Source organism: Sesamum indicum, linkage group LG5 (assembly GCF_026168435.1).
Source record: "Sesamum indicum cultivar Baizhima isolate 11 linkage group LG5, ASM2616843v1, whole genome shotgun sequence".
NCBI classification, from domain to species: Eukaryota; Viridiplantae; Streptophyta; class Magnoliopsida; order Lamiales; family Pedaliaceae; genus Sesamum; species Sesamum indicum.
Genome location: NC_142661.1, coordinates 13,220,723 through 13,232,911, shown reverse-complemented (window position 1 = coordinate 13,232,911; position 12,189 = coordinate 13,220,723). Strand labels below are relative to the sequence as shown.

The window sequence follows — 12,189 nt, the reverse complement described above, 5'->3', positions numbered from 1 at the left end:
AGGAGACGTTATGTTTGATTTTATCTTATTGTGGAAAAGTGTGGTTGAAATTTCACAAAAGAATAAATATATTTTTTATCATATTTAAATGTTACGGTAAATTACATTGATATTTACTTAATTAGATTTAATCATATAAATATTTCATGTTATTTATAAATATTTTAACCACATTCACAAAAACCACATTTAATAAATATTGCATGATTGTAGTCAATAAATACATAATGTAGTTATTTCTTTTTAACCTTTGAAATTAATCATGATTAAATATTATATTTCTTCAATGACTGTAATGCCTTTTTGGTCTTGTATCTTTAGGGTTTTGGAAATATTTGTCATTTATCTTTCGGTATGCCAAATTAGTCATGTATCTTATTAAATGTTTGCAATTTTGGTCCTTTGACCAAATTAAGCCAAATTAATGTTCATTTTGCCCTTCTATTGAAAATGCTCTTCCAAAACTATACACATGCTCTAATATGGCCCAACATGCTTATGTAATAAAATTAAGCCCTTATAAATTCGTATCTCATTTCAACCGCCTTGCTCTTGAGTATTCCAAATTCCTAATTTTACGGACGTCCTCCATCCACACTATCGCAGCAAATGGTTCCCAGGCACTTGGCTCTTTCAGCAACAGACAATACAAATCTATTTCATTTCCTACCTTAATGCGTAGAAGACACTCCAATATAGGAGTTTAATAGAATTTTAGACAATAAATTGAACAGAAGCCTAAGTTTTATTGAAAAAATATTTGAAATATTACATGAATAATATTTCCTCTATTGGAGGAAACAACTGCTTAGCCTCCCATAGGATAGAGGACTTGACTGGTTGGGGAAACCCCCATAAACTGAAATTTTAAACCTACAAATATTTAAAAGACTCGATCTATTATGTTTTGAAGAGTGGGAGAAAATTTCTGATGATCCACATTTGCTTCATTGTCTTCTTACTTATAGCCGTCCACAGACTTCAAAGACGGGCTTCAAACTTGATCTTTTGATGACATAATTGCGTTCCTCATTTTGTCTTTTTTGGATGATGTCATTGCGCTCGTCATCTCTTCGTACTTTCCAACTGTTGGTCATGATGGCTAGTCGGCCATGTGATTGCTAGATGGCTTTCCTACGATGCTGAATGTTGGTCTTTGTTGTCTACTGCAGATAATTTATTCTGGCAAAATATCACTTTTGGTCCCATTAGATAGGGTCTTTCTCACTTGCAGTTCCATGCTTTACGTATTTAACACCTTTAATCCCAAAACTTTATTTTTTTAACAGAAATGGTCATGTTCCGTTAACAACTAACGAAAACGGCACGTGACAAGTCATGTGCCGTTAGTCAACTGGTAGCTAGGAAAAAAAACAGAGGCAAAATATCACTTTTGGTCCCACTAGATAGAGCCCTTTTCACTTGCAGTCTCACGCTTACGTGTTCAACACCTTTAGTCCAGGTATCTCATCTTTTCTTATTAGGTGTTGCAGCTGGATTAAAAAATAAAGAAACTAATTTATAACTAGATATGCTTTCTATGTTTATAGTCTTAGATAGTGCTACAAGATAGAATGTTGTATCAATTAGTTTTTATTATCTAGTCAGCATAGATTAGCTGGTAAAGAATCAAGTCCATTTGTCTGTACAACTGGCACAGTAGTTATATGCTTGGATTATAATAAAACCAGTTTCATCATATGACATGCCTTTTACACCTCTGCTAGGTGTGAAGTTGGCATACAAGAAGTTGCAAAAGACTCGGCTCTGGGTAGATTGAAGGGAAGCGATAATGTGGTAAGGATATTTTTGTCTATTATGCACTTTTCTATTGTCAGGCAGTCGTGTTGCCACATTCTTGTATATGTCTACTCTTAATATCATTTTTCTTTTTTTTAATCTGAGCCACAAGTTAATGTAAATTATACCATTCCAGTTAACTAAAATAATGGAAATTGGGATTGCAAAATGTTGTAGAACGACGACAGAAAAGCTCTAAAAGATATTATTTCCAAGCACCAAGTCCTTGGGATTGACTCCCAGATTTGACATACCTCCAGGACTCTCTATCTCCTATTTCAGCAAAAGGTTCTGAAAATGGTTTTTCTCAAACACAACGTAGTAAGATTAAATGAAAGATTTCTTACATGCGTAGCTCTTGTTTGCGTGATGTGTTCTGTATTTGGTTATATTTGCGATAATAAAGTTCTATTGACGTAACTTGATTTTATTTTCCTTTCATGAAAAAGGATTATACTAAATCCAGCCATAACAAATCCAGAAACACTACTTTTGCTAAATTTATTAATATTAGTAGTCTAGAATTAATGATTATTTGCTCTCCAAAATCCTTACTAGTATGGAAATCATTCTGAATACATCGGTAACGAACTTTATTTCCAGCTGATATATAGCCGCTATTATAGTGAACAACCACTGGTTATTCAAGGTGCTGGAGCAGGCAATGATACTACAGCTGTCGGTGTGGAATTTTAGTTTCCATTTTTATTGCTTTTAGGATTTATGCTTACACATTTAAACACAACATAAACTATAATTATTTGCAAAAAAGGCATATACATTTGTCCTTTTACACGTAATTCACCGTTACTAAAAGGTCATCTAGTAATATATAAGAACATCCTTTTCCACACAATTCACCATTACAATAGCATTCAATATTTGAAGTATTTTGAGATGTTTGTGACATCTTTTAGCCTATTGCTCTCAAGATTAAGTGATGAAAAAAATATGAAAATGTTGTGTGGTGTTTGTGGGTTATTTACATATATAAATAGCAAAAAAATATTTTTTTGGCGCCTTTTTTTCCCTCCAAAAACTGAACACAAGCTTGGTCTTTGTTTTTTTTGCCAACTCCCAGTTAACTAACGGCACGTGACAACTCAACTGCCGTTTTCTTTAGTTGTTAACGAAACAGGACTATTTCTGTTAAAAAAATAGAATTTTGGGACTAAATGTGTTGAACACGTAAAGTGTGGGACTACAAGTTCGAAGGGCCCTATCCAGTGGGACCAAAAGTGATATTTTGCCTCTGTTTTTTTCGCTAGCTGCCAATTGACTAATGGCACGTCACGTGCCATTTTCGTTAGTTGTTAATGGAACAGGACCATTTCTGTTAAAAAAATAGAATTTTGGGACTAAAGGTGTTGAACACGTAAAGCGTGAGACTGCAAATGAGAAGGGTCCTATCTAGTGGGACCAAAAGTAATATTTTGCCTTTTATTCTTGATTCTTTAAACTTCTCCAAATTTTACTTCATTTTGTTGAAATTCTTTCTTTTACCTTTATCCTAATTTGGTTCAGTCTTTTTTTTTGGGTAACCCAAACTCTTGTCCTGAATAGGGGCTTCTCTTATTTCTCACAGTAAGGACATACATGGTTAGGCCATTTGCCCAACATGCAGCGTGTTGCATGCCTTTGTCCTTATTGCTTGATCGTTGGTAGCTTATTTTTCCAAATTAACACTCCTCTTCTTTTTAAATAAGCTTTATCTGGGAACTCAATACTTTTTCATGTCACGGAGTTTAACAGAAATGATTAATTCACTTTGTTTGAAAATTTTTTGAATGGATATTTGACTTAGTCCATCTCAGTAGACAGACTCATAATCCCCAAACTCTTCTAGTAGAGATATCGTTTTCACTAATAGTTGATACCAAGGGAGCATCTCCTAAGGCATCTCTAATTTTGTTGTATTTTAAAAAACATAGGAAATAAATTGCTATTTATTTTTTCATAGGGGGTAATTTGCTTATTTGCAATATCATAGGGGGATTGATTGCATTTTTTCTAGAAAAGTCTGATTGAAAATTGATAAAAGAATAAATATAATTTTATTATATTTAAATGTTATGGTATATTATATTTATATTATTTAAAATTAGATTTAATCATATAAATATTTCATGTTATTTGTAAATGTTTTAGCTATCCATGTAAAAATCACATTCAATAAACATTGCATGGTTGTGACCAGTAATTATTTAATGCAGTTATTTCTTTTTAACTATTGAAATTAATCATAGTTTATGATAAATTACAAGGACATTGCCCAAGGTTTGATATAATAATAATGAATACCCCCTCATTATTCGAAAAATTACCAATATCCCATGAATTTTAATGGCTGTCAAACAATTAGTCCAATCCGTCAGTCTCCGTTGGGGTTTCAATATCTATTTTTTATGGTAAACTGATCAAAATATGGGCTAAGAATTATAATTTTGCTTATTTTTTAATCTTTTGAATGGACTAAGAAAATATATTTTTATTCTATAAAATTTTTCATCTACCTCATTCAATTTTATTACAAATTTTTATTTTTTTATAAAAAAATAAAAAATTGATAATTTCATATCTCCATCCAAGGATTACATAATTTCTTCAAATCATTAGGGTGGTATTCATAATATTTCAAACAACGAGAAATATTCGTAATTATGTCAAATTTTAGGAAAGATTGTTGTAATTTATTCTAAGTATTATACTTTTTTCTAGTGTGGGGTGTTTGTGTATTTGTTATGTTAAAATATAAAACAGTATAGCAAATACTAATTATGGGAATTCGATTATGTAGACGAGGTCAAAATCATTAATCATAGCAAAAACATGAAAATATTGACTAGTTATGGCTAAAACTTAAGTTTTTACATGTTTTTTTTTTATATTCATGGAATATATTGATGATTTATCATAATTTTAAAATTATATTCATTTACAATGTGGAAAATAATATTTGTTTAATAAAACGAATAGTTATAATAATCCATGTAATTTAGAAAAAAAATCATAAAAAAATGTAATTATTATAATTCATATGATACCGTTTTTTAAGTAGATCATAAAAAAAGAAAATCACAAATAACCATATAGAATATTTGATGAAATAAGATAAAATAAAAAAAATAAAGGTTTAATGTAATTTACCCATATAATATTACAAATGATCAAATAGCCTTTTATAAAAAAAAAAATAAGAATTTATCTCCTATGCTTTTTAGTGAAGCAATTTATGTTCCTATATTTAAGTAGGTAAATTGCTTCATTTCAAAAAGGACAATAAGTTAAATTACTGTATTTTAAAAAATACAGAAAGTCAAATTATAATTTTTTATAAGTGAATAATTTACTCATAATAGGATATTTTAGACCCCCTGTAATTTAAAAAATTACATCTAACACCTCTGAATGTTGGTCTTGTCTAACAAATGAGTTTATCTGTTAGTCAAAATTCATTGAATCCGATAATACTAACAAAAAAATAAAAAAAAATCTATATTTACCTCTAATTGACTTATTATTAACTTATAGCAGGTCAAAAATAATTTTTTTTATGACCAAATTACCCTCGTACGTCTTCACACGTTAATGCATGTCGGGAGGTATATTTTCACCATTATAAGGGTAGTTTAGTCCAAAAAAATTATTTAACCTACAATTAGTCAGTTTAAAGTCAATCAAGGGTAAATATCGATTTTCATTCAGTTTTTTTGTTAATATCAGTAAATTCAGTTAATTTTGACTAACGAATAGACTTATTTGTTAGATAAAAACAAATCTCGTGGATATTAAATATAATTTTTCAAGTCACATGATATTCATATATAATAACACCAAATTTCGACAATATAATTATCCTTTTATAATATAACATAAAGTGGCTTACATCTTTTCCAAAAGAATTACCATACACAAATATTAAAATCAAAGTTGTAGTGGAAGAGTTGGGCATTCTTCCACATGCATCGTGAAAGTCGACAATATCATATCATGATTTATCTTAAGATGGCTTTTACGAAATAAAATATTTATTTTAAGAGGTGACTAAACAGGAAAATTATATCTTTGGAATAAAATAATAAGAATCTTGGTGGGGCTTATATTATTTTTGTCAACAAGTGAACAAATGGGTATTTTGTCCGGTACCCATTATTGCAGGGTAAATTACATTCTTAGTTACTATACTTGGGACCAAACTCCCTAGACAATTTTGGTTTATAATTTTTTTAATATATTATAATTTTAATTCAACTATTAAAATCGAGGTAAAAGTTAATTAAATTTAGAGAACATTTCACTGATTCAATGCGATGATCCACTTTTTCTTTCTTACAAATCTTCATCGTCTGATCATATTCTGCTTGTCCGCTACCAACATTTGAGATTATATTCTACAGTGGTCATTTTGCACCCCTACCTTTCGCCAGTGGACCCACCATTGATGACTTTTTCAAAATATTTTAAAGACCAAAATTAATTTTAGCTCCAAATATAAGGACCAAAAGTGTAATTTACCCATTATTGCACAAAAGTGGGTTTTGGACATATTTGAATTCTTAGTCTTACTGATATCGTTATTCTGTCGAATTTTGAATTCTTCACTGTCGTGAGGAGTGTTTCAACAATCCATTCCATTTGAGAGAATTTAAGTCAATTTTGAACTCTAAATTCCTACTTTTTCTTTACGACTTTCGTCATTTTTATTAATTGACTATTTAATCAGATTGCAATATTTTTTTATTTTTTACCTCCTTTCTAATCTCACATGTAAGACACCTGATATTTTTTCATTCGATTTAACAGTTAATTAACCCAAATAGCCAAAATAGTTTTAAAAAATGCATTTTTATTTTTAAGGACCAAAAATGTAAATAATAATTGTTTAGGGTTTAAAATCGAATGGATAATATTTATTTAGGGACAAAAAATATAATTCTCTCATCCAATTCAAACAGCGCCATAGCTGCTGGGTTTTGCGATATCAGAAAATATGATTTTTTTTATTTATTATTAATTACTATAATTACAATCAAAAACTCGTGGAGAACAATAGTTAACTATGACTTTACAATAGTTATTGGTTGTTGTTTCAGCGGATGAAACCAAAATATCACGACAAATATTTATATCATATTAAAAATTACAACAAAATATACTGGTCTAGTTAAAATCGTGACAAAAGTTGATTGCTCGCGAACAAAACTTCTATTTTTAATTAGATTGAATTTAATTTATCGTGGCTAGTTAGCTAGTAGCAGTTATTTATAATGTAGGAAATAATTCATACTTCTGTAGTGACACAAAATGAGCTAATTTTGTATTAAAAAGTAGAAAAGAAATAAGAAAGAATTTCGTGGTCGAGTTCGATTTTATATTTTCATTTATGATTGTTTTAAGAGGGGCCTTATGAAATAAAAGTTATTTCACTTTTTTTAAAAAAAATTGTATTTTGATGCGTACTAATATTTAATAATATCTTTTCACTTTTCGAGGAATTGATTAGTTTATACGTAACAATTTTGTGATTGAAATTGGTGCTTCGGATATTATATCGGCTCAGACCTATCAATGCGTAGACAATATTCAGATTTAGCTCTATTATAATAATTATTATTCAGATTTAAATTCAAAATTATTTTATTAGATTCAGACCCAAATTTAGAATTATTGAAATAAATATTTTGGGTATGAGTAGCATTTAGATTTTATAGTACTAAAAAAATATCGAGACAGGCGCCATTCTTTACTTGTGTGCATGAAATCCGTCGCATTTACTAAATAAATATTAAGGATGACGTTTGAAACAGACAATTTTAGGCCATCACAATATTTGCGACGGTTTATGTTTTCCATCGAAAAAAAATTGGGACTTGCTCTATTGAGAGACAGGCGTTATTCTCTACTTGTCCGCATGAAATCCGTTGCAAAAATTGTACAGCGACAAATTTTTATAAATTTCATTGCAAATTTCTGTGGTAACTGACAGTTCTTTTGTAGTATATATCTTTTGAACTTATTTTCTATAAAAAGTTGATAACCACTTAAATTAAACAATTACAAACACTTCTTAAATGGCATAACAAAGAAATGTTCCATTTATTCAAATTGCAGTTTGTGAAAAAATTCTGCAACAAGGACTGATAGAGCCCTCTGCAGACTACTGCCATTTTCCAAACAAATTGCATACTGAACTTATGCAAAATTGAACAAATCTAGATAGAATAAACGAAACGCCGAATTTCTGCACTCTGGAAAATCGTCGCGATAAATCAGAACCCTGAACCTATAATTCTTTGTAGTCTGCCAATCGATACGGCTCAAACAAATCCGTGAAAAAACCCTTCTTTCTTCTTGGATTGCATCCAATGTCTTTGCATAGTTGATCGTTATACCAAATGGGAACACCACTGATGCAAGCTCGTCTGAACTTACCGTTGCCTGAGTACTTCTTCATGTACTTCTCCCACATCTTGATGTCCTCCTCCATTTTTTTAATGCTCGGCAACTTGAAGGCCTCGTCCAGAAAGTATCCTAGCCACTTACACCTCATCTCGAATGTATACAGATTTGAAAGAGACTCTGAGTAGCTTATCACCACTAACTGTGGAATCTTTGGATGGATCATTTGTCTGCAATAGCGCAAATTGATCATTACAAAAAATGGATCATTTTTTATTTTTGTTACACTAACGGTGTTAATATAATGAAAACAACATTACTAGAGGATGTCAGTGCAGCGATCTATTTAGGTTGAGGAGGCGTCGATGTAATTATTTCCAAAAGCAACATCACGGTAACTCAAGTTAAAGATTCATTCACATATAGTTTACCAATGAACTCATATTTTAATACTTCACCTGTACAGAGGAATTGCAGAGGTTGGAGATCCTGCGATGCAATTTTGAAAGGTTGGAGAAGAAAAGATGTTCTTGAGCTTCTCATCACCTTTATATCCAGTTGCATAGATGACGATATCTGCCTTGACGGGATCATCTTCTCCGTCCAGGATCAAACCTTCTTTGCAGAAGCTAAAGTGCTGCGATTTCTTCAAAATGATGCTTCCGTCTTCCACTTTATCATAGAAGTTTGGTGGTAGAAAGAGTATCTGACAAGATGACTTTTCTTGGAGAACATTCTCTTTTGGAATCATATTGTACTTTTTCAAGGGAAGTTTCCATCTAAGGTAGCTTTCGATGAGCTTAGACATTCCCCATCTCTAAAATGTGGAGAAAAATACATACGGATAAGCTTACTTCAACGTTATAGACAAAAAATGTGTTTATGAGTACAGAAGGTTGATTACCAAAGGCGAAAGTGATGTTGCCAGGATGCTGGATAAGAAGCCTTCGCCGGGCTTTTGGACCAGTAGCTCGGCAAAGCGACTGAAGCACAAGAAACCAAAACTGAGTCCCACTGGTTGCGAGTCGGGAGGAAGCATCCAATGAATGGTTCTCTGGATCACTGTGCAAGGGATGTCGTTCCCTATCGAACGAGTCCATAAATAAGAATATATACAAAATTTCTGAAGATTACATCCTCTAAGTCCACAAAGCATTGCATGCAGTAGCATGAACAGTATATACAAATGTAGGAGACAAGTCCTTACCGTTAGCCTTTGCGCACTCAAATGCAATGTCGACTGCAGATTTCCCTGAACCTATAATTGCAATTCGTTTCCCTTTAATGAACTCTGCAGCGCAGGCATTGTCCATAGCTGAGTAGTCCATGGAATGCAAAACTTTTCCTGAGAAAACTTCAGGGCCGAATCCCGGAGGGAAGGACGGGATTTCTGGAAGGCCGCTGAATCTTCCAATGCAGATAACCACAAACTCAGCAGCATACTCCTGCCACCACAAGCGACTATGTAAAAATTCACGGTCGCACAATAGTGAAGTTTCCGAATTGATTTTTCAATGATCATGTCTGCAGTTTTGAGTTAACTTGCATTGCTTTCAAATCTCAACCTGTGCTTAAACATCTAGCAGTCGAAAAACTGATTAAGTATAGCAAGCCAGAGATACAGAGCAAATGACAGATATCATAGCATACAATTCCATTTGAAGAAGTTGTCCAGACATAGAACTGAAGCTAGTTACACGGATTGTAACTACCAACCAAAGCTAATCATATGGCTACTACTATATTACATTTGTTATGTAGGGTAAATTACAGTCGAATCTCTCGAAGTTTGTCACAATTACAAATAGCTTTTGTTATTTAAAAAATTATAAATACCCCCTATCCTTGCAATTTGTTAGAATATTTATAATTTTTTAAATAATAAATAAATATTTATAATTATAATAAATTTCAAAATAATTCGTTGTAATTACCCTTATTATATATTAGGTTTTCTAATTAATATTGCAATACTACAAGAAAACAAGGTATCAAAGACGGAATTCCTACTTTCAGAGACGGAAATTTCCGTCTCTGATACCCTGTTTTCTTGCAGTGAATTACAAAAACAACCTTGAATCAAGATATAATACTTGTCAAGACTTCAAACTTTGACAAAGGCAGATGCCATATATACAACAAAAATCACCAGCCTCCAAACAACAATAAAGTGATAATTACATCTACACCTAGATTTATTTATAAAAACCATCCCTACTTTTTAAAAAATTACATATTCACTCCTTAAAGCATTAACATTATCCACAAACTAGCTTTGTTTTTTTTACTGTCAAGAATTATTTCTATAATTATCCAAAAAAACCGAGTCGATTTATATAAATATTATTGTCCCTATTATTATCACAATCAGATAAATCAATACGAAAATTTGAATTTTCACCACGGCTAAGTAAAATTTGCTGTAATTTAAACTACAATCAAAGTGTTTTCAATGGTAGAGCCTGAATTATGATGATAAAATTTGTTATGACTAATATTTTAATCTCGTTCATTGGGACAACCACTAACAACCATTGCAAAATCATACATAATTAATCAAGAAAAAGCGTCATGTTGAATGTCTCTTTTGCGAGACTTGGATTCATTGAAAATGATAAAGAACAAGCACTAAAAAAAATATAATATTTGATTATAATTAATTGTCATAGTTAAAAATAAATAATCGTAGCAAATAGTCATTGACCACGGCCATGCATTGCCATGCATTGATTGTTGTCGTGACATTTAGGAGGGTGGCTAAAACATTTGTCATAGCTAAAAGCCACGACAAATAATTTTTTTTTATGCAAAATTTATATTTTTATATCGATTTTATTTAACTATAATAAAAAAGAATATTTATCATAATTTTTAATTTATAACTATTAAAATTATAGCCAAATAATCATTTTCTTTTTCTAGTGAAGAAATCCCATAAAACAATTTACCTTAAAAGACTCTTCTTTGGTGTGAAGAACTTTGAGGTTCCATTTCCCTTTGGACCCAAAAGCCTTTCCACTCCCACCCCACAGTTCCCAACTCTGCATTTCCACCTCACATTCTCCCACGTAACTTACGCTGACGACTTTGGAGTTGAACTTTATGTAGGGCAACAGCTCAAAGTTACGAGCATAAGACTGCAGATACTCCAGCAGCTGCGCGTTGGTGGGCTGCGCGTCTTTCACAGAAGACGGCCATGGAAAATCAGAGAACTGGAAGAAATCTTTGATGTTCTGGAGCCTGGTGGACTCAATGGTGTGATTCCACAGCCCACCAACCTGCTCTTCTGCCTCGAACACAACGGGATTAAAGCCTCTTGATGCTGCGTATTTGCAGGCGAGGAGGCCGCTGATTCCAGCCCCAATGATCGCCACCCTTTTCTCCATTGATGATGAGAGGAGTTCTTGAATCTTGCAACTGCTTTTAAGAGTAGCCTGAGCCTGAATGCTAGATGATGGGAAATGCGCTGCTTAGATGCAAAAAGGAGATGTCATGTTTGATTTTCTTATGATTTTGTCTTAAAGTAGAAAAGTGGGGGAATTTATTTAAAAAAAATGCAGAAAAAAAAATTAGATAAGTAACGTGATTTGTAAAAATTTAGAAAAGTAAGTGGCACCACGATTACTCACCGCAGTATCACAATTTTTATTTAAAAAAAGAAATTCTCTATGTCACCGCGGTTAAGTGACATTAGTTTTAAAAAAAAAAAAATTTAATGACCGCGGTGACAATTTTTTTTTTAAAAAAAAATTATTTTATTTAACAACAAATTGCTGCCAACTTCTCGTTAAAATTTTGGCATCATCATGGCGAGTTGTCAACCATCAAATATACCGTTCGACTCCCCTTGATGAGACGAACATTTCCCCACAAACAATTTCAAATTTTATCAATCGTAAATAATGAATTTTTAGCACGACCATTGCACCTTTGGGCCGTCGATTCGCCGCCACTAAAGCGACCCACGATCACGGACCACCACCACTGGAC

General features: G+C 32.0%; 1 protein-coding gene across 1 annotated transcript; it reads right to left on the bottom strand.

Moving 5' to 3' along the window:
* Positions 1 to 7,806: 7,806 nt before the first annotated feature.
* On the bottom strand, positions 7,807 to 11,694 carry LOC105162257 (putative flavin-containing monooxygenase 1). The gene is made up of 5 exons (XM_011080251.3): positions 11,148 to 11,694; positions 9,407 to 9,644; positions 9,104 to 9,282; positions 8,658 to 9,016; positions 7,807 to 8,429 (listed from the first exon to the last, which is right to left on the bottom strand). The coding sequence occupies exons 1-5, from the start codon at positions 11,583 to 11,585 to the stop codon at positions 8,084 to 8,086; spliced, it is 1,560 nt and encodes a 519-aa protein (XP_011078553.3). The 5' UTR covers positions 11,586 to 11,694; the 3' UTR covers positions 7,807 to 8,083.
* Between the last annotated feature and the right edge of the window lie 495 nt (positions 11,695 to 12,189).

Bases quoted from the DNA above. Each gene is read 5' to 3' on its own strand.
- LOC105162257 (XM_011080251.3), bottom strand. From the start codon at position 11,585: ATGGAGAAAAGGGTGGCGATCATTGGGGCTGGAATCAGCGGCCTCCTC. The intron at 9,645-11,147 runs GTAAATTGTTTT...TTGTGGTGGCAG, and splicing joins CCAAAGAAGAGTCTTTTAAG to GAGTATGCTGCTGAGTTTGT. The intron at 9,017-9,103 runs GTAATCAACCTT...TCCACATTTTAG, and splicing joins CAACATCACTTTCGCCTTTG to AGATGGGGAATGTCTAAGCT.